At 43.1% G+C, this 22,385-nt stretch overlaps 1 protein-coding gene across 1 annotated transcript in view; it reads right to left on the reverse strand.

Moving 5' to 3' along the window:
* The window catches only part of LOC126982029 (CD109 antigen-like), a 98,145-nt gene that overhangs the window by 38,690 nt on the left and 37,070 nt on the right, over positions 1 to 22,385 (reverse strand). The window contains exons 17-36 of the mRNA XM_050833748.1: positions 22,020 to 22,180; positions 21,125 to 21,241; positions 20,718 to 20,765; positions 19,736 to 19,846; positions 18,621 to 18,739; positions 18,073 to 18,138; positions 17,371 to 17,535; positions 15,463 to 15,594; positions 14,845 to 15,013; positions 13,780 to 13,925; positions 13,194 to 13,312; positions 12,324 to 12,492; positions 11,474 to 11,640; positions 10,837 to 10,970; positions 9,049 to 9,287; positions 8,173 to 8,334; positions 7,466 to 7,662; positions 6,738 to 6,924; positions 6,492 to 6,600; positions 5,494 to 5,781 (exon numbers count right to left, since the gene is read on the reverse strand). Of these exons, the coding sequence (XP_050689705.1) occupies positions 5,494 to 5,781; positions 6,492 to 6,600; positions 6,738 to 6,924; positions 7,466 to 7,662; positions 8,173 to 8,334; positions 9,049 to 9,287; positions 10,837 to 10,970; positions 11,474 to 11,640; positions 12,324 to 12,492; positions 13,194 to 13,312; positions 13,780 to 13,925; positions 14,845 to 15,013; positions 15,463 to 15,594; positions 17,371 to 17,535; positions 18,073 to 18,138; positions 18,621 to 18,739; positions 19,736 to 19,846; positions 20,718 to 20,765; positions 21,125 to 21,241; positions 22,020 to 22,180 (3,005 nt within the window). The remainder of the gene's footprint in view (positions 1 to 5,493; positions 5,782 to 6,491; positions 6,601 to 6,737; positions 6,925 to 7,465; positions 7,663 to 8,172; positions 8,335 to 9,048; positions 9,288 to 10,836; positions 10,971 to 11,473; positions 11,641 to 12,323; positions 12,493 to 13,193; positions 13,313 to 13,779; positions 13,926 to 14,844; positions 15,014 to 15,462; positions 15,595 to 17,370; positions 17,536 to 18,072; positions 18,139 to 18,620; positions 18,740 to 19,735; positions 19,847 to 20,717; positions 20,766 to 21,124; positions 21,242 to 22,019; positions 22,181 to 22,385) is intronic.

Here is a 22,385-nt window from a genome sequence, read left to right on the forward strand (position 1 = left end):
AAAATCCTACTGTTTATTTACTCTTTCCTACGTTTTTACTTTTTTCCCTACTTTTTTTTTTACTTTTTCCCTCCTTATATTAATTTTTTCCTACTTTTTTCCTACTTTTTTTTTACTTTTTCCCTCCTTGTATTACTTTTTCCTACTTTTTTCCTACTTTTTTCTTACTTTTTTCTCCTTTTTTTTAACTTTTTTCTACTCTTTTCACCTTTTTCCTACTTTTTCCTACTTATATTTTTCCCTTTTAACTTTTTTCCTACATTTGTTTTACTTTTTCCTACTTTATTTTTCCTTTTTTCCCATTCCCTTTTCCTCTTTTCCATTGTCATCTTTTCCTACTCCTTTCTCTCTCCCTCTTCCTCTTTTCCTATGTATTTTATTTTCCCTTTTTTTCTTTTCCTGGTTTTCCTGGAAAGGGAGAAAGTGAAGGAAGGAAGGAAGGAAGTGAAAGAATGAAGGACCAAAGGAAGGAAGGAAGGAAGGAAGGAAGGAGGGAAGCAAAAAAAAAACAATGAAAAAAGAAAGGAAAGAAGGAAGAAAGGAAGAAAGTGAGGAAATTAATGAAGGACAGAAGGAAAGAAGGAAAGGAATGAAGGAAGAACGAAAGAACGATAGAAAGAAAGAAGGAAGAATGTGAAAGAGAAAAGGAAGGAAAGAAGGAGTGAATGAAGGAATGAAGGAGTGAAGGAAGGAAGGGATGGATTTGTGTCCTCAACATAAACCCTGAGTGTTGCATCTTTTCATTAATTTGCATAATTGCCGAGGAGGGGGAGGAGGAGGGAGGAGGAGGAGGAGAGGAGGAAGGAAGAGAGGAGGAGGAGAAAGGCAGGGATGAGAAGGAAAAGGAAGCAAAAGAGAGAAGGAAGGAGGAATGAAGAGAGGGAAGGAGGGAGGGAGGAAAGAAAGGAAGGAAAGAACGATAAAGGAAGAGAAGGAAGGAAGGAAGGAAGAGGAAGGGATGGAGAGAGAGGAAGGGAGATATAAGAAGGAAAGGAAGGAAGGAAGAGAAAGGAAGGAAAGGAAAAAAAAAGAAAGGAAGAAGGAAAGAGAAGGAAAAGGGAGGAAAGTACGAGAGGTAATTGAACAAGAGGAAGAATAAAGAGGAGGAGGAGGAGGAGGAGGAGGAGGAGGGGGAGAAGGAGGAGGAACAGAAGACAATTGGAGGAGAATAAGAGGAGAAAAATGGAGGAAAAACCTGTCAGCAAAGAGAGGAGGAGGAGGAGGAGGAGGAGGAGGAAGAAAGAGAGCACAGATAAGGAAGAGAAACTGCAAAGAGGAAGAAGAAGAGGAGGAGGAGGAGGAGAGGAAGGAAGGAAGGAGGGAAGAGAGATGGAGAGATAAGGAAGAAGGAGGAGGAAGAAATGGAGAGGAGGAGGAGGAGGAGGAGGAAGATAGGAGGAGAGGAAGGGGAAGGATTAAGGAGAGAGAGAGAGAGAGAGAGAGAGAGAGAGAGAGAGAGAGAGAGAGAGAGAGAGAGAGAGAGAGAGAATAAAGAAAGGAGAAAATAATGATACCGATTAAGGATTCGATTACAGGTTAATGAGAGAGAGAGAGAGAGAGAGAGAGAGAGAGAGAGAGAGAGAGAGAGAGAGAGAGAGAGAGAGAGAGAGAGAGAGAGAGAGAGAGAGGGGTTCAAAGCACTCTTGTTTTTTTTTCTTTTCATCTTCGTCCGACTCTTATTTTTTTCGTTTATCTTGAATTTCTTTTTTTTTCTTTAATTTCTCTAATAGATTTCTGGTCTTTTAATCTTCTCTCTCTCTCTCTCTCTCTCTCAAAGCATATATTACTCGGAGGAGGAGGAGGAGGGAGGGAGGGAGGGAGGGAGGAAGAGGAAGGACAAGGACGTAAGAGGAAGGAAGGAATATATAATAGAAAAGAAGGATAAAGAAGAAGAGGAAGAAGAGAGGAGGAGGAGGAGGAGGAGGAGGATGAAGAGGAGGAGGAGGAGGAGGAGGAACAAGGTAACAAAGATTTGAAACACCAAACGAAACGCTGAACCACCTCTCTCTCTCTCTCTCTCTTAGGTAATATAATCATTCCAATTAACTTTCTCTCACCTGTCTTGAAAGGGAAAGTAAGGGAAGGGAAGGGAAGGGAAGGGAAGGGAAGGGAAGGGAAAGGAAAGAAAGGGAAGGGAAGGGAAGGGAAGAAGAGAAAAGGGAAGGAAAGTAGGAAGAAGGGAAGAAAAGGAGAGGAATGGAAGGTATGGGATTAAAGAAAATGAAAGGGAGAAAAAAAAGGAAAAGAACTGCATTGAAATGATCGTACATCCTTTTTTTTTCTCTGCTATCCCTTCATTCCTTCCTTTATTCCCTCCCTTTCCTCCTCTTCTCCTTCCCTTTCTCTCTTCCTTCTTCCTTCCTTTCCACACATAAAAACATCCACTCTTCCTCTCCTTCCCTTCCCTCTCCTCCTCCTCCTCCTCTTCCTCCATTTTCCACCCAGCCACCAACCCACATCTAAAAACTCCACTTACCTCACTCCACACGCAAGCCACGGCACTTCCACTTGCTCTCAATCCACTTGCGTCCCTTATGAAGCCTCTGGAGTGAATAGGAAGCACACCGATAAAGGAAAACACGGGAAAATAAGGGAAAATGAGAGGGAGTGTCAGTAGGCCGGCGTTCTCCCTCTTGCCTTGGTGCTTCGGTTCTGCGCATGCGTGAGAGTTGTCTTTTTGTTTGGCCACATTGTCGTACTTAGAACATTGTGTATTTGTGGGTTTTTTTATGTTTTTGTTGGTATATATGTGTTTTTAAGGGTGTTTTTCTTATTGTTTTAGTGTTTTTAATTTTTTTTTGTCCTTTGCCCTCTCGATTTGGTGGTTCGGTTCTGTGCATGCGTGAGAGGTGTCGTTTTTGTTTGGCCACATTGTCGTACTCAGAACATTGTGTATTTGTGTTTTTTTAAGTTTGTGTTGGTACCTTTGTGTTTTTAAGGGTGTTTTTCTTATTGTTTTAGTGTTATTAATTTTTTTTTGTCCTTCGCCCTCTCGATTTGGTGGCTCGGTTCTGCGCATGCGTGAGAGGTGTCGTTTTTGTTTGGTCACATTGTCGTACTTAGAACATTGTGTATTTGTGTTTTTTTAAGTTTGTGTTGGTATATATGTGTTTTTTAAGGGTGTTTTTCTTGGTGTTTTAGTGTTTTTAAGATTTGTGTTGATATATATTGACGTGTTTTGTGTTTGTTTGTTTGTTTTGAAGTCTAATGAATATATGTATGCTCGTGTGATTGTTGTTGTTGTTGTTGTTGTTGTTGTTGTTGTTGTTGTAGAGAGAATGGGAGACTTAAATAAAGATACAGCACATTCTTATAATCATTATCATTTTTTTTATTATTTTAACATCGAATAAAAATAATTTATACTATACAAACGATATATTGAGGAAAGGGAGGCGACGAACGCGCACACACACACACACGCACACACACACACACACACACACACACACACACACACACACACACACACACACACACACACACACACACACACACACACACACACACACACACACACACACGAGGTAAAATATTGGAAAAAAAGGGAAAATACAGGAAAAAGGGAAAATATAGGAAAACTAGAAAAATATAGGAAAAAGAAATATAAAAAGGAAAATATAGGAAAAAAGAGGAAATATAGGAAAAAAGAGGAAAATATAGGAAAAAAGAGGAAAATATAGGAAAAAAGAGGAAAATATTGGAAACAAATTAGGAAAATATAGGAGAAAAAAGGAAAATATAGGAAAAAAGAGGAAATATAGGAAAAAAGAGGAAAATATAGGAAAAAAGAGGAAAATATTGGAAACAAATTATGAAAATATAGGAGAAAAAAGGAAAATATTGGAAAAATTGAGGAAAATATAGGAAAAAATAGAGGAAAATATAGAAAAAAAGAAAAGAAGGAAAATAATATAACAAACTCGAATAATATCTAATAAGTAAGAAATCAAGAGTATTTTCTATGATATATATATATGTACTATTAACACACACACACACACACACACACACACACACAAACATACATACATATATACATACAATAGAACATAAAATAGTCATGTCAGTGCTGGATTACACACACACACACACACACACACACACACACACACACACACACACAGGGCAATTAAGACACACCTTGTTAACAGCGCAGGTAACATCCACTACATACAGGTGTGTTTAGCGAGGGGGGGGGGGAGGGGAAGGGAGGGGAAAGGAAGGAGAGAAGAGAAAGGAGGGAGAAGGAGGGAGGAAGATTAAAAGAGAAGAAGAGAGAAAGGGATAAATGGAGGAGGAGGGAAAGGAGGGAAAGGAGGAGGAAATGAGAAGGAGAAGAAGAGGAGAAGAGGGAGGGAGAGAGAGGAAGGAAAAAGGGATGAGAGGGAAAGGAAGAAAGGAAAAGAGGAAAGATTGGAAGAGAGAACACAAGGAAAGGAATGATTTTGGGAGAGAGACAGACAGACAGACAGGAAAACAGACAGACACAGACAGGAAAAGATAATAAAAGACAGAGTGAAAGACAGACAGACAGAGAGACAGACAGGAAAAGATAATGAAAGAGAGAAAGACAGAGACACAGACAGGAAAAGATAATGAAAGAGAAACAGACAGACAGAGATAGACAGACAGACAGAGACACAGACAGGAAAAGATAATGAAAGAGAAACAGACAGACAGAGATAGACAGACAGACAGACACAGACAGAATAAGGTAATGAGAGAAAGAGAAAGACAGACAGAGAGATAGACAGACAGACAGAGGATAAAAAGACAGCCAGAATCATCACATTAGGAACTTGTACTAACTAAAAAGCCCAAACACACACACACACACACACACACACACACACACACACACTAATTATGAGTTTGTGAGTACTTATGAGATGATTGACTGATGACTCTTAACTCACACACTCCTTTATTCATACTCAGAGAAGAGGAAGAGGAGGAAGAGGAAGAGGAAGAGGAGGAGGAGAATAAAGAGGAGAAAAGGCAAATTAAAAGAGAGAAGAAAGGAGGATAGTAAGATTAATGAGAAGAGAAAGAGAAGAAAAAGAGGAAGAAAGAAAGAAGAGGAAGAGGAGAAAAAGAGGATAAAGAGGAAAAGAAACAAAACAAAACAAGAAAATCAAGACAAAATCAAACATAAATGATGAAGAAAAACAAGACAAAAAGACAAAAAACACAAAGAAAAAGAAGAAAAGAGGAAAAGAAACAAAACAAAACAAGAAAATCAAGACAAAAACTCAAACACTGAACGCAAAACTTCAGGGAAAACGAAGACAACAACAAAAAGAAGACAAAAGAAGACAAAATAAGACAAAAAACTAAAACAATGAAGAAAAAAAACAAGACAAAGGAAAAGAAGAAACAAAGAAGAAAACAAAAAAGACAAAAACAAAAACAATGAAGAAAAAAAAGACAAAGGAAAAGAAGAAAATCAAGAAAAAGACAAAAAAAACACTCAAAAACATTAAAAAAAAAAAAAAAAAAAAAAAAAAAAAAAAAAACAAAAACGGATCCAGAACCACGAGAACGAAAACGAAGAAAACGAAGAAAACGAGGAAAAACCAACGAACGAACTAACCAAGTCCACCAACAGGGGCACCAGGACCACCACCAGGAGTAGCCAGAGGTGAGGGGGGGGCGGGGGGGCGGTGTGGGGGGCGCCGCTGTAGATGGGGCAATACGGACATTGGTAGGAGCCGCAGACCTCGCATATGTCCAGGAGGGCGAGCGGAGTTGCGTTGATCATCACCATCTCGAAATGCTCTGTGGGTGGTGAGGTGGTGGTGGTGAGTGGAGGTGATGGTGGAGGTGATGGTGGTGGTGATGGTGGTGGTGATGGTGAAGGATAGAGAAGATAGGAGAGACAGGGAAGGAAAAGAAAGGAGGGATTTTAAAGAGGAAAGTGATGATGAGGAAGAAGAGGAGGAGGAGGAAGAGAATGTAAGGTAAGAAGAGAGACTTGGGAAGGAAGAGGAGAAGAGGAGGGGAAGGAATACGAGGAGGGGAAGGAATAGGAGAGAAAGGATGAAGTAGAGGTTGGAGAGAAGGGGAGATGATAGTGAAGATGGTGGGTGGTGGAGGAGTCTGAAGGTTGGTGGTGATGATGGTGGTGGTGATGAATGTTTGCCACGGTGATGATGGTAGTGGTGATGATGGGGTGAGCTTAATAGGTAGAATAATTAACAAAAAAAAAATAATGGTAAGAAAACAAAAAACTGTAAAAAGATCAATTCCGGCAGGCAGCTAACCTAATTCATAAAGGTAAACCAATTAGCTGATTTACAGGTATTTCAACAGGTATGTACATAATCAAGAACACTAATGAAGATAAATTCATAAAAAAAAGGAAAAACTCATGTAAGTAAACCAATCACACAACTTATACAGGTGGATATTTCAACAGGTGAGCTAATAAGGAGAGTAATTAAGTAAAACAACAATAATCAAGGTGAATTCCGGTCCATCGTCCTTACCTGGCGCAAACAGCTCCATGATGGTGGCGGCGCGGACGGCAGTGAGGTTGGCAGCCGGGTACCAGCGACGCAGCTCATAGGTGAAGCACTGGCTGGCATGGGACGGGATCTGGGGGAAGGGGGGAAGATTATACCCACGGTTTTGGAGCCCCCCGGACACCTATAGTCACGCTGAGCTAGAGCGATGAGAGTCCCCCCTGTTGTAGGAAGATCCCCACACACACACACACACACACACACACGCACATAGTCAAACTGCCAGAAGGTCATGGTTTTGGTGACGTGAACATTCTTGAGCTGTGGGAAGATTCCGGCGCGCTGTACGGAGGCCAGCGTCTCCTCGGCGATGGGCTGCAGAATCATGTAGCCTGTCGGAACCTCAATCTCGATGAGCGCCGCGCTGCTGACGTTGCCATCCTCTGTAGCCACCCACCTATAGGGGACAAGGGGGGATGGGTACTATGGGGTATGGGTATGGGTAAACACGTCTTCTATAGGGATTTTGGGGTAATTTTTTTTGTTTTTTGATTTTTGGTGGAATTTTTTGTTCTACTAGGTATATTTTTTTGTTATTTTTTATTTTGTTTTTGTTTTTTGGGGGTCTGTAATTTTTTTTTTATTATTTTAAGGGGTTGTTTTGATTGCTTGCTTGCTTGTTTATTTGCTTGTTCGCTTTATGGTTTTATTTTTTTTTTTTTACTTTCTTGAATTCATGTTTTTTTTTGTTTTTTATGCATTCTAAGTTTTTTTTTTTTTCCACCAGCAGTATCACCACCACCACCACCACCACCACCACCAGTACCACCACCACCACCACCAGTACCCCCCCCCCCACCACCAGTACCCCCCCCCCACCACCACCAGTACCACCACCACCACCACCAGTACCCCCCTACCACCACCACCAGTATCACCACCACCACCACCACCACCACCACCAGTACCCCCCCCCCCCACCACCACCACACACTCACTTTGCACACACCGTCGTGGTAATAATAGATTTGTTCCGGTACTGGTGATATTTCTCCCACACACTCAGCTCAAAGTACTTCTTGTTGGGCTGCTCGATGAAGCTCAGGACGTCCACTCCCCAAGAGGTCTCCAGCTGCGCCACTGCCTGACCCGACCCCTTCACCAGCAGGTTGACATGACCCCACACATTGTCCAGCTGTTGGGGGTAAGAGATGGTGAGATTGACCCCTTGGCTGTGGATTTCCTACCAGAAGACATCACCAAGCTACAGGAGTGGAACAAAAAGTGGCTGCTACAATTCAATGAAGAAAAATGTTAAGCCCTGCACCTTGGGAGGGGATGTCCAGCATACTAATACCACATGGGAAACACTCCACTATCCACCACAGAGGCAGAGAAAGACCTGGGAGTGTATGTTACCAGGCTACCAGTGAAGGGATATCCAGCACACCAATACCACATGGGAAACACTCCACTATCCACCACAGAGGCAGAGAAAGACCTGGGAGTGTATGTTACCAGGCTACCAGTGAAGGGATATCCAGCACACCAATACCACATGAGAAACACTCCACTATCCACCACAGAGGCAGAGAAAGACCAAGGACTATATGTTACCAGGCCTACCCACACAATTTCCACTCCACTCCTTTCCTTCCTTCCCTTTCTCTCCTCCTACTCCCTCCTACTCCCATCCACTTCGCACCTCAAAGGAGTGGTAGGTGGAGAGTGACTCGTTGGTGATGGTGAACTGCATGAGCTCGAGGGGCTGCGAGGTGGCTTCCAAGGTGCAGGCAATGTTGGTCACGTCTCTGAGGCGCGCACGGTAGGAGTACTCTGCCAGCGCCTGCATAGCCACCACTGTGTCCTGGGGGTGAAGGAGAAGTGAAGAAGGAGTGATGGTAGGTTTCGAAAGGTTCCTACTTGGTTTACTTAACTTTACAGACTTAAGAGATCATTTGAAAAGGCCTTCATATTGATTGATGGTAGATTTGCATGAATTTTGATGATTTTATATATTATCTTCACATCCTTTCTAGTTTGATTGATTCTTGGCATAGAGTTGCATGATTTAACCCGGTAGCAGCGACGGGCCAAATTTGTGGCTTTACCGTGTAGCAGTGACAGGCCAAATTTGTGGCTTTATCATGTAGCAGTGACGGGCCAAATTTGTGGCTTTATCGTGTAGCAGTGACGGGCCAAATTTGTGGCTTTACCGTGTAGCAGTGACGGGCCAAATTTGTGGTTTACCGTAGCAGCGACGGTCAAATTTGTGGTTTTACCGTAGCAGCGACGGGCCAAATTTGTGGCTTTACCGTGTAGCAGCGACGGGCCAAATTTGTGGCTTTACCGTGTAGCAGCGATGGGCCAAATTTGTGCCATGATATAAACCCCCCAAAAATAGATGATACATAAACTGATCACAAATGCATAGATATATATTATGAAATGATTTGTGTGAGTGATGATTTTTTCTCATTTTTCTCGCTTAGAGGGACCACTAAGAAACATGATCACTCCACACACACACACACACACACACACACACACACACATCCCCCCCCCCCTCCCCTTCACTCACCGGCGTGGACACAAAGGCAAAATCCCAGTCCCGCACCGCATTCAGCCACCTCATGACCTGCTCGCTGTTGCCCGTCACGCCCTCCCTCGTCAGCAGCACCAAGAGGCCGTAGCTCGTGGCCTCGACAGCATGTGCATCCCACTTGTCCGGCTCACGAGGGAGTAAGAAGGCGCGCTGGCTGTTCTCCTGCCGCCGTGCGTGTGTGGTTATGCGAGTGCGTGCCCAGTATGCCATGTCGCCTGGGGGAGGGGTGAAGGGAAAAGAAAGTTGCGAGGGACTAACAAAGCAAATAGCAAACACCTTCAAAAAGACAACAAAAAACAACGAAAACAAAAAAACACAGAAATAATAGTAACAAAAAACACCCAAAACATTCAAAAACACAAAGACAACTCAACAAAAAGTGATAAATAAAAAAACAAAAAAATAAGTGTACGAAGGGAAGGAGGGAGAAAATGAATCAACAAAGGGATATGACGGGGAAAAATAGGAATTAAAAAAAAAAAAATGGGTGTATCTGAAAGTAAAAGAAGGTGTGTGAAGGGAAGGGATGGAGAAAAAAGGTATTAGTAAAGGAATATGATTGAATAACTAGGAATTGAAAGAAAAATGTAGCATATATATATGTGAAGGGAAAAGACAGTTGCGCGGGACTAACAAAGCAAATAGCAAACACCTTCAAAAAGACAACAAAAAACAACGAAAACAAAAAAACACAAATAATAGTAACAAAAAACACCCAAAACATTAAAAAACACAAAGACAACTCAACAAAAAGTGATAAATAAAAAAACAAAAAAATCACTAACAATAAGAAACACAAAATAACAGACCAAAAACCAAACTTATGAAACACAAACCTGAGGGATGGGTATCAATGGGTGTGACAATGTTAAATGAAGGTGTTAAAAAAGGAATTGATGTGGAGATAGAGTTCGTAAGGATTGTTGTAAATGAAACTATTTTGTGAGAACTGCTTTTGATAGTTGACGGAATGAGATCCAGTTTGTTATAAGGACCACAGAAGTAATATTTAAGACTGCATCACATTCCTACTAACCTATTACAGTAGCGTTAGTTTTACTCCTAACAGAAGGAAGGTTTTATGGGTACAGTAAGGGGAACTCTGATGAAATAGAGGACTCATACTGTATTTCCACTCATTTGTACCATACTGACAAACTTGGATTCCATTCCCACTAACTTATTGCAGTGGAAATTCAAAGCAAACAAGAAAAAAAGAAATGACTGTAAAAGAAACGTACGGCAAATGAAAAATAGTGATAATGATAAAAAAAAAAAAGAAATGACAGTAAATAAAAAAATAAAGTAATAACAAAAAATGAAATTACATGAAAAAAAAAAAAAAAACATGCCACACAAACAAGCAAAACAATAGTAATAATTATAAAAAAAAAAGAAATGACAGTGAATAAAAAAATAAAGTAATACCAAAAAATTAAATTACATGAAAAAGAAAAAAACACGCCACACAAACAAGCAAAGCAATCACAAACAAACAAGCAGAAAACATCCTGAAATAAAACAAAGAAATAAAAGTAATATTAAAAAAACAACAACGTGACTCAGATGAATGAATAATAAAAAAAAATTAAAAAAGTAAAATAAAAACCAAAAAACCAAAAAAAATACGAATTAAAAAAAAAAAAAAAAACACACACACACAAAAACCAGCCCCTTAAAATAAACCAACCAACCAAACAACCAACCAACCAACCAACCAACCAACCAAACAACCAACCAAACAAACAAACAAGCACCGCCCACCTTGGTACCGTCTCATCCTGTACAGCCTCGCCGCCGCAGTGTCCGCCGAGGGGTTGCCGAGGGTGGTGAGGGCGTAGGTGGTGATGGCCAGGTGGTACACGTCATCAATGTTCGCTAATTGGTAGTCCAGGTACCTTAGGGGGGGGGGGGGGGACAGGTGAGGGGGTGATCGGACAGGTATGGCAGAGGTATATAACTTTTTTTTTGTGTGTGTGTGATTTTTTTCTCGTTTTCTATTTTTTTTAACTTTTCCTTCTCTTTTTTTTTTTCCTGATTCCTATTCCTTGTTTTCTATAATCCACACACACACACACACACACACACACACTCTCTCTCTCTCTCTCTCTCTCTCTCTCTCTCTCTCTCTCTCTCTCTCTCTCTCTCTCTCTAAATAACACACACACACAAACACACACACTAACCCTCCTTCTCCCTTTTTTTTCTCTCCCTCCTCACCCCCCGCCCTGACACACCCCAATGCACCCTTCACTCTCTCTCTCTCTCTCTCTCTCTCTCTCTCTCTCTCTCTCTCTCTCTCTCTCTCTCACACACTCTTTCTCACCCTCCCCCTTTCTCTCCCTACACATCTCCCTGCCACACACCCACACCTACCCCATACACACCCTGACGCACTCACTTTGAAGCCCGCGCCCTTGCAGCCACAGCCCTGGAGTGTGTCACGCCTTGCAGGAAGGGGAGGCTGTTGTGCAGGACCAGTGCTACGAGGGCTGTCAGGGGTACGGAGGAGGTGGGGGTGGAGGAGGAGGAGGTGGAGGAGGGCTGCTCACCAACAGTGTTCTTCAGCTGTGGAGGAGGAGGTGTGGTTAAGGATGGGTGGAGGAGGAGAAACAGAAGACATAGGAGAGAAAGGGTAAAAGGGAGGGATGAAGGAGAGGAAGAGGAAGGAGGAGAGGAAATAAAAGGAGAAACATTAAGAGGAGAGAAGAAAGGGAAAGAAGATAATGGAGAAAGGAAGAGGAGTAACAGGAAGGGAAGAGAATGGAGAGAAGAGAAGAGAAGAAAAAGAGAAGGCAGATAAAGAAGAGGAAAGGAAGAGGAGTGAAGAAGAAGAAGGGGAAGATAGGAAGAAAAAATGATGAAGAGATTGAAGAAAAGTGGAGGAGGAAGGTGGAAGGGATAAATTGGGGAACAAGAAAGATAGAGAGAGAAAATGGGATAGAGAGGGAAGAAAGAGGAGAAGGAAGGAGAAGATAAAGGAGAGTGAGAGGAATAAAAGAGAAGAGGATAGAGAGGAAAAGAGGAGGAAGGAGAAAGGGATGATAAAGAAAGGAGGAGGAGGAGGAGGAGGAGAGATAAACGAAAGAAAAAAATAAATTACACGAACAAAAATGAGTAAAGAAAACAAAAAATAACAAAAACAAACAAAAAAACAAACAAAAAAAAAATTAATAAAAAAATAAAAATAAAAATAAAAATCAGCATTATGAAGCTCACCCTCACTAATCTCATCCCCCTCACCCCCTCACCTTGCCATCCAGCGGCACGTCATCCATCTCCGTGAAGCCCCCATCCTGAAACTGGCGGCTGAGGAGGAAGCGCACAGACCCCTGGATGATGTGCGGGTCAACATACAAAAAGTTTTCCCAGTCCTCGTGTTGGGCCGAGAGGAGGAGGCCCGTCACCTTGGCCGTCAACCTGGGGGGGGGAGGAAGAAGAGGGAGTGAATTACGAGAGGGGGGGAAGGAGGGAGAGAGAAAACGATGAAAGAGCAGACTGGACATTGAATTCTTGCGTAACATTGTGGGATAAAACGCATGAGAGGAAAGGGGGAGAAATTAAAGAAGATTGAGGGAGTGAATTCAGAGAGGGAGGGAAGGAGGGGGAGAGAAAACGATGAAAGAGTAGATAGGAGGTAGAATTCTTGCGTTACAGAGAGGGATAAAACAAATGAGAGGTGTAGGAAGGGAGGAAGGAGCCGAAGAGGAGGAGAGTAAACGAGAGAAGAAGGAAGGGATTAAAGAAAGGGAGGGAAGAGAAGGAAAGGGAGAAAAAAGAGAGAATGAGGAATGAAGTTAAGAAGAGGAGAGACAGGAAAGGGAAGGAGAAAGGGGAATAAGGAAAAGAGAGAAAGGAAAGAAGTAAAGGAGAGGAAAGAGAGAAAAGAGAAGAAGAAAAGGGAATGAAAAATGAGGAAAAGAGAGGAAGGAGTGAATGAGTGATGAATATAAGGAAATAGAAACACAGAAAAGGGAGGAGGAAAACTGAATGAATGAGGAAACACACACACACACACACACACACACACACACACATATAAAAAAAAAAAATAAAATAAAATAAAATAAAATAAAAATAAAAAACAGTACCCCTCCTCCCCCCCAAAGCCCGGTACCCACCACACGTTTTGGGTTCCGTTGGCCCACATGCTGTACCCCCCTTCCTGGTAGCGCCACAGAAGCCCCGCCAGCTGCTGTGTGAGGTAGTCGAAGGCGTCCAGCGCGTCGGTAGTGACCAGCTGCGGGGGATAGGGAGAGGGGATGAGTGTGAGGGGTAGATTAAAAGGACGAGAGAGGAAGAGAGAGACAGATAAGAACCGGAAAAATGGAGAAGGCCTAAAAATATATAGAAGAAAGGAATTGAAGAAAGGGGAAGAAAGGAGATTCGTAAAAGGAAGAAGGAAAGAAACGAGAAGAGAATTTGGATGAAGTAGAAGTTGGTGAAGAAGAACATGAGGAAGATGATGATGATGATGATAATGATGATAAAAAAAAAGGAAAAAAACACAAACACTCGGAACAAACACAAAACACAAAAAAGGAAGAGAAAAAGAAGAAAAATTTGATAAAAAGCAAAAAATATGACAATGAAAATAATAATAATAAAAAACAAACAAAAAAAAAAAACAATGAAGATAACATAAAAAAACACCCAAGTAGCTGCCCTCCTCCTCCTCCTCCTCCTCCTCCTCCTCCTCCTTGTTACCTGGTTAGTGAGACGCAGGTAATGGAGAGTCCAGAGCGTGGCCCCAAAGTTGAATGCCACTCCGTCGGTGCTCCTCAGAACACGTCCGCCAAACACCTCCGTATGGTCCACCGTCAGGCTCTCTGGGGTGGGGCCGAACACATCACCTGGGGGGGCGGCGGGGGGTGGGATAAGTGGAGTGAGGTGGAGAGGTGGAGACGCAACGGAAAAGACAGATTATAGAGAAACTGTGAGGTGGATTAACTGGGTGAGTGAGGAGAAAATAGAGAGGGGAAGAAAGAGAAGGAGAAAGGGGAGTAAGGAGGAAGATGTAGATAAGAAGAGGAGGAAAGAGGAGGAGGAGGAGAAGTGCAGAAGAACAAGTGGAAGAGGAGGAGGAGAGAGATGGAGTGAGAGAGTAGGGAGTAGCAGGATTGAGTGTGCAGAGAGGGAGTGCCAGAACAGGGAGAGTTGGGGGTAGCAGGATTGAGTGTGCAGAGAGGGAGTGCCAGAACAGGGAGAGTTGAGGGTAGCAGGATTGAGTGTGCAGAGAGGGAGTGCCAGAACAGGGAGAGTTGGGAGTTACAGGATTGAGTGTGCAGAGAGGGAGTGCCAGAACAGGGAGAGTAGGGAGTTACAGGATTGAGTGTGCAGAGAGGGAGTGCCAGAACAGGGAGAGTTGGGAGTTACAGGATTGAGTGTGCAGAGAGGGAGTGCCAGAACAGGGAGAGTTGGGAGTTACAGGATTGAGTGTGCAGAGAGGGAGTGCCAGAACAGGGAGAGTTGGGAGTTACAGGATTGAGTGTGCAGAGAGGGAGTGCCAGAACAGGGAGAGAGTTGGGAGTTACAGGATTGAGTGTGCAGAGAGGGAGTGCCAGAACAGGGAGAGTTGGGAGTAGCAGGATTGAGTGTGCAGAGAGGGAGTGCCAGAACAGGGAGAGCAGGGAGTTACAGGATTGAGTGTGCAGAGAGGGAGTGCCAGAACAGGGAGAGATTGAGACACCTTATACCCCTTTGAACACCCCATTCTCCCTTACCCCTTCCCCTCCCACACCCCTTACCCATCCCCCCCTCCCCCCCACTCACCCGTCACGGACACCCTAGCCTGGGGGGAGCCGAAGAGGAACCGCCGTAGGATACTGAAGGGGATGATGGGGCTTTCGTCGATGGGAACGTCCAGGAATTCGTACAGCAAAGCGCGGTTACGGAGGTCAAGAACGAGAGAGGTGTGCTTGCGGACAGGGACACCTTCAGGCTATGGGGGGGGAGGAGGAGGAGGAATAGGAGAAGATGAGAGAGAAAACAAGAGGAGGTAGAAAAAGAGGAATTTAAAGAGAGAAGAAAGAGGAGGAAGAGGAGGAAGATGTAGATAAGAGAGAGGAAGAAAGAGGAAGAGGAGGAGGAGAAGTGCAGAAGAACAAGAGGAAGAGGAGGAGAGAGAGAAGAGGAGAAGAAAGAGGAGGAGGAAGAGGGGGAGGAGAAGGAGAGACAGAAGAGATTGAAACGGAAGAAGAGGAAGAGGAGGAGAAGGGAAGAGGAGGAGGAGGAGAGAGGAGAAATGATTTAGAAGGAAGAAGAGAAAGAAAAAAGAAAAAAAAAACATTAATAAACACCAACAAACACACACACACACACACACACACACACCTGTATATCCATCACTAACGACCTCACACACCTGCCCGTTACCACACCTGTCCTTACCTTGACCTCCACCTCCCAAGTCTCCGAGTCGCGCATGACCTGGGTCATCGCGTCGATGGTGACCTCCATGGTGCCGGACTGTCGGGTCACGGCCAAGGGGAACAGGACCTCCACGTTGCCTCCGGGGGGTATCTGGGGGGGAGGGGAAGGGGGGGAAGGGGGGGTTAACATACATTCATACATACAGGTAGAAAATGGGACACTGAATATTAAGTTAGTCTCCCCTTCATTTGACAAGTTTTCTCTAATACTTCGTTTTCTTTTTTGGAATATACGTCAAACTAAATCAATTTCCTGAACAGAACATCACCGGAAACTTAGATAATTAAATAAACTAACAAAATAACATGCGAAAAAGAGCTAGAAAGGAAGGGAAAGAGAGGAAAAGGAGAAACAAAGAGGTGAGGGAATGGAGGGGCAAGAGAGAGACAAGGAGAAAACAGACAGGGAGAGGAAAACAAGGAGGAAGAAAAATGGAGAGAGAACCGAGAGGAACATTAGAAGGAAAACGAGGAAAGGGAAATAGAGAGAAAAAGCAAGGAAAAGGAGGAAGGAAGGAAACTGATAAAAGGGAGAAGGAGAAGGAGAGGGAAAGAGGGAGAAAGGAGGAAAAAAAAGAACAGGAGATAGACAGGGAAGAAGGTAAAGAAGAAAGGATGGAAATGAAACCGAAGAAGAAAGGAGGAAAGAGAAGGAAAGGGAAGAGAGAGAAAGGAAAATAGGAAAAAGAGGAAGAAACAAAAATAGCAGGAAAAGGTAAAGGAAAACAGAGAAACGGACGATGGAAAGGAAGGGAAGGGAAGGGAAGGAACGGAAAACCAAATCCATATCTCGGACTTACGATAATCAGGTTTTGGGAAAGAAAGGGAAGGGAAGGGAAGGAATTTACATAGATTTACATAGAAAATCAGACCACATAGACCCCATGGTCCAGACTTGGTGGTCTGTCCTTAAACCTAAGTGATTTTACATTAATCAGAAGACTCCAAAACATTGCACTTCTACTCTAGTTGATATTAAGTTGAAGGAAGTGACGGTCGAGCTTATTTTTGAAGGAGTCAATCGTGTTACACTGGACCACTAATGGTGGAAGCTCATTCCATTCTCGCACTACAACGTTGGTGAAGAAAAATTTTGTGCAGTCTGAATTTACTTGTCTACATCTGAGTTTTACGCCATTGTTCCTCGTGCGCAAAGTGTCATCGATCATAAACAATGTTGATCTGTCTACATTCGTGAAACCATTAAGTATTTTAAAACATTCGATCAGTTTTCCTCGGAGGCGACGTTTCTCAAGAGAGAACATGTTAAGGGTAGAAAGCCTTCTTCAGAGGATTTGTTGCAAGGAAGGGATCATTTTCGTCTGACGCTGAACACCTTCTAATTTAGCAATATCCTTTGCATGGTGGGGAGACCAAAACTGTACCGCATATTCCAAGTGGGGTCTGACTAAACTGTTGTAGAGCGGAGTATTACATCTTTATTCTTGAATAAAAGTTTTTAATGAAGCCCAACATTCTGTTCGCTTATTTGCTGCATCGATGCATTGCTGTGAGAATTTGAGGTTTGACGATTTTGACCCCAAGTCTTTGACGATTGAACGCTTTTGAGTTTAACGCCGCATTTCGTATTCGAACTTCTTATTCCTCGCTCCAACTTGAAGGACCTGGCACTTGTCTACGTTAAAGGGCATCTCCCATCTATCCCACTGTTGAAATTTTGTGCAAATCCTCTTGGAGGCTTTGCCTGTCTTCGTTAGTGAGAACCGAGTTGCCAATCTTTGTGTCGTCTGCAAATTTACTAATGCGGTTATTGAGTCCAACATCCACGTCGTTGATGTAAATAATGAAGAGCACTGGGCCAAGGACCGAGCCCTGAGGGACAGCCAAACCCATATCTCGGACTTACGATAATTAGATGTTGGTGCTGCCCACTGGAGAGCCTCGGCCTGAAGTGCTGTACATCCCCGTCCTTCTCAACGTGTACGAACATGTAATCGTCACTGTCTTGAAGGATGAGAACAGCCTGCAGTGTTGTTTCCACCATGTTGTAGGCCAGGACACGGATGGAGATCTGGAGGGAAGGGAGGAGTTAGGGAGGGAGGGAGAGAAGGAAGGGAGGAGGATAAGCACAAAGGAAAGGAGGGAGGAGTTAGGGAAGGAGGGAAGGGAGGAAGGAAGGAGAGGTTAGGGAGGGAGAGAAGGAAAGAAAGAAGGAAGGGAGGAAATGAGGAAGGAAGGGAGGGAGGAGTTAGGGAGGAAGGGAGGGAGGTTGTAAGAAATATGGAAGGGAGAGAAGGAAGGGAAGGAAGGGAGGAAGGAAAGAAGGAAGGAAGGAGAGGTTAGGGAGAGAAGGAAGGAAGGAAGGAAAGGTTAGGGACAGAAGGGAGGAAGGAAAGAAGGAAGGAAGGAGAGGTTAGGGAGGGAGAGAAGGAAAGAAAGAAGGAAGGGAAAGAAGGAAGGAAAAGACGGGGAATAAACAAGGAAAATATACGCAAAAAATGTAAATGACTTGAAATAAAGGAAACGTTTTTGAATGTTAAGAAGTTTAGATAATTAGGAACTTCAAAAACATGGCAATATATTAAGAACAATACAGAAAAAGCCTTACCTGTTCGCCTCTTCTGCAGGTTTCTGGGCCCTCGACGAAGATGTAGAAGGGAGGGTCACTGAGGAACTGTAGAAGGGAGAGAGAGGGAGAGGGAGAGAGAGTGAGGGAAAGGGAGAGATACCGAGAGAAGGAGGGAAAAAACAAAACAGTCACATTCCAAGTTCTCCCTTACTAACCAAACCTATTCTTCCATTCACTACTTAAAAAAAGGCGAATTTAAGTAAAAAAAGAAATACTAAATGAAAAACGTAGAAAAACGCAGAACTAGAAAGAGATTGGAGAAAAATAAAATAACAAACACTCAATTGTAAACTGTTTTCAACTTTCACTAAATTCACACACACACACAGACACACACACACACACACACACACACACACACTAGGAACAGACTAAGTGAGGATGTAGTATCAGCGAAGAGAGTGCGTAACTTTAAAGAAAAACTGGATAAATACAGATATGGAGACGGGACCAGACGAGCGTAAGCCCAGGCCCTATAAAATTAAAACTAGGTAAACACACACACACACACACACACACATACGTACATCAATGGGTTGGCTGATGAAGGCGATCCCATGTTCCGGGTGCAGGGCGTAGGCATCAACAAACCACTCCTCAGCTGTCTTGACCACCTCCCGCTGAACCTCCTCCTTCCCACGGTGACCTGACGGAGGAGGACAAAAGATAATAAGAGGACACCCGACAATGAAAATGCAAACTGGAAAGACCTATGTTACCAGACTGTCGTAGTTAGTCTCTTTTGTTTTCCGATGTCCGACGCAAAATCTGTCTCCTCCAGTCCAATAGCAACATTTGTTTAGAGTTACCGTTGAAAGTTTTAATAATTAGTGTCTTTTTGCTATAGTTAAGTGCCTAAAAACTAATCTGGCAATGCTGGGAGAGACTGAAGTAAAAAAAATAATGATAAAAAGATAGATATTGGTAAAACGATTCATAGTGTTTAATTACTTAGGTCGTTCATAGATAAAGGAGAGAAATGGATGAGATATGCACTAAAATATATATAAAAACAGGTGAGATTTTAACCTGGTAGAAGCGACAGGTCAAATTTGTGGCTTTACCATGTAGCAGCGACGGGCCAAATTTGTGGCTTTACCGTGTAGCAGTGACGGGCCAAATTTGTGGCTTTACCGTGTAGCAGTGACGGGCCAAATTTGTGGCTTTACCGTGTAGCAGCGACGGGCCAAATTTGTGGCTTTACCGTGTAGCAGTGACGGGGCAAATTTGTGGCTTTACCGTGTAGCAGTGACGGGGCAAATTTGTGGCTTTACCGTGTACCAGCGACGGGTCAAATTTGTGGCTTTACTGTGTACCAGCGACGGGGCAAATTTGTGGCTTTACCATGTAGCAGTGACGGGGCAAATTTGTGGCTTTACCGTGTAGCAGCAACGGGCCAAATTTGTGGCTTTACAGTGTAGCAGCGACGGGCGGGATTTTTTCCATGATATAAACCCCCAAAAATAGATGATACATAAACTGATCACAAATGCTTCGATATATATTATGAAATGGTTTGCGTGAGTGATGATTTTTTCTCATTTTTCTCGCTTAGAGGGACCATTAAGAAACATGATCCCCGCAGCTACCGGGTTAAAACACACTCACACACACACACACACACACACACACACGCACTCACCCACGTATATGTCCGTCAGGCACCACTCAATGTCGTCCTCGTCAAATATGTCTTCGATGAATTGACTCCTCAGGATTCGGTACAGCGAGTCCGAGGTGAGAGCGAGGTGGTCTGGGGGGTGGAGGAGGAGGAGGAGGTGGAGTTGAACATGTGGAAGAGGAAGATGTGGGTTAGGAAGAGGAGAAGGAGGAGGAGGAAGAGGTGGAGTTGAACATGTGGAAGAGGAAGATGTAGGTTAGGAGGAGGAGAAGGAGGAGGAGGAGGAAGAAGGAAGAGGATTAGGAGGATGAGGATGAGTTATGTTAGTTAGGAAAAGAAGAATGAAGAGAAAAGGAAAATTAAAAGAGGGAAAAAAAGGGAAATATGGATAAGAATGAAAGAAAAAAATGTGTAAAATGAAAAAAAAGATGGAAAAATGAATGAAAATGAAAAAAAAGGAAAATTAAAAGAAGGAAAAAAGAGGGAAATATGGATAAGAATGAAAGAAAAAAATGTATAAAATGAAAAAAAAGATGGAAAAATGAATGAAAATGAAAAAAAAGGAAAATTAAAAGGAAAAAAAAGGAAAATATGGATGACAATGAAAGGAAAAAATGTATAAAATGAAAAAAAAAGATGAAAAATGAATGAAAATGAAAAAAAAGGAAAATTATAAAAGGAAAAAAAAGGAAAATATGAATGACAATGAAAGAAAAAATGTATAAAATGAAAAAAAGAAAAAAGAAAAAAAATAATAGAAATGAAAAAAAAGGAAATAAAAAAAATTAATATATCAAAAAGAATAAAGAACAAAAAAAATATGGATGACAATGAAAAAAAAAGATGAAAAAAATGAATACAAATAAAAAAAATGAAAAATTGAAAAAAAAAAAAAAAATACAGTATCAAAAATTAAAAAAAAAAAATTAATAATGTGTCTTTTCTCATAAAGGAAAGTGAAAGTACAGGTAAACATATATACAACAGGTGCTAATCAACTCACCTGTCTGCTTGTCATGGTCCTTGGGGAAGTCTTGATAGAGCTTCTCACCTGTAGGAAAGGAGGACAGGTGAGAACAGGTGGGACAATAAATGATGAAAATAATAACAATAATAATAATAACAATAACAATATGAATAACACACAGCCTCCTCCCCCTTCTTCCCCTCCCCTCCCCACCTCTCCCCTTCTCCCCAATCACATCCCAGCTTATCAACCCATCACCTCACACCCTTCTTCTCCTCCCCTCCTCTCCCCTCTTCCCCTTAACACCCCCCCATCTTCTCTCCCATCCCTCCCTCCACCCTTCTTCCTCTCCTTTCTCCACCCCTTCCACCCCACACCCACTCTCTCTCCCCCACACACAGACACATCCCTTTCTTTCCCTCCTCCTCTTCCCGGACACTTACATCCCAGTTCGTCTGCCCCGTTGTCACACTCCTTGCGCCCGTCACACAGCTGCTCGTGACGGTAACAACTCCCGTCCCCGCACTCCAGAAAGCCCGCGGAGATGGCACATGGGTGATCTGGCGGGTGAGAGATAGGTAGGTGGGTGAGGTGTTGATTTAGTGTTGTGGTTAGCTGTTTGGGGTTGTTTTTTTTTTCGATGTCTGACGCATTTTTTTCTCTTCTCTCTTTCTCCTCGACTTCTTTCTATCTCTTTCGCTCTTTGTATGTCGTAAGTCTGGGTCTTGCGATGAGGTATATCAGTTTCTTTTCCTCCTCTTCTTCTCCTTCTTCCTCCTCCTCCTCTTAATGCTTTCTCTCTACCTCTAAAAATTCTTCCCCTCTCCTCCTCCTCCTCCTCTACTTCTCCTCTTCTTTATATCCTTCCTTCTTCTCCCTCTACCTCCTCTTTACTTCTTTACACATTACTCTTCTTTTTCGTCTTCTTCCTCCTCCTCCTCTTCTCTCTTTCTCCTCTACTTCTCTCTCTTTCGCTCTTTATATGTCTTAAGTCTGGTTCTTGCGATGAGGTATATCAGTTTCTTCTCCTCCTCTTCTTCTCCTTCCTCCTCCTCCTCCTCTTTATGCCTTCTCTCTACCTCTAAAAATTCTTCCCCTCTCCTCCTCCTCCTCCTCTACTTCTCCTCTTCTTTATATCCTTCCTCCTTCTCCCTGTACCTCCTCTCTACTCTACTTCTTATATATATTACTATTCTTCTTCTTCTTCCTCTTCCTCCTCTTTCTCTTTTTCCACATCCTCTCTACTTCTTGTGTAAAATTCATCTTATCCTCTATTTCTTTATATTCTAATCTCCCTCCTCCCCTTCTTCCTCCTCCTCCTCTTCCTCTCCTCCATACCTGTCCGAGGCGCCAGGGCCAGGTCTGCGTCGGTGAGGAGGACCAGCGCAGCGTCCTGGAAGGTTTGTCGGACGTCCTTCCCATCGCTCGGGGCCATCAGTGACACGAGCTGGTCCGCTGTTGACCCGTCCCGTGACCTGTGCAGCACCCCATGGATGGTCCTGAGGGGAGAGGGAGGGGGTTAGGAGAGGGGGAGGGGGAGAGTAAGGGAGGAGGTAAGGGAAAGGGAGAGGGAAGGAAAGAAGGAAACGGAGGGAAAGAGTGTAAGGAAAGGGAGGTGAAGGGAAGGGAGGAGGAGGGAAGGCAGGAAAGGGAAGGAAAGGAAAGGGAAGGAAAGGAAGGGAAAGGGAAGGGGAGGGGAAGGAA

Source organism: Eriocheir sinensis, chromosome 50 (genome assembly GCF_024679095.1).
Source record: "Eriocheir sinensis breed Jianghai 21 chromosome 50, ASM2467909v1, whole genome shotgun sequence".
Taxonomy (NCBI): domain Eukaryota; kingdom Metazoa; phylum Arthropoda; class Malacostraca; order Decapoda; family Varunidae; genus Eriocheir; species Eriocheir sinensis.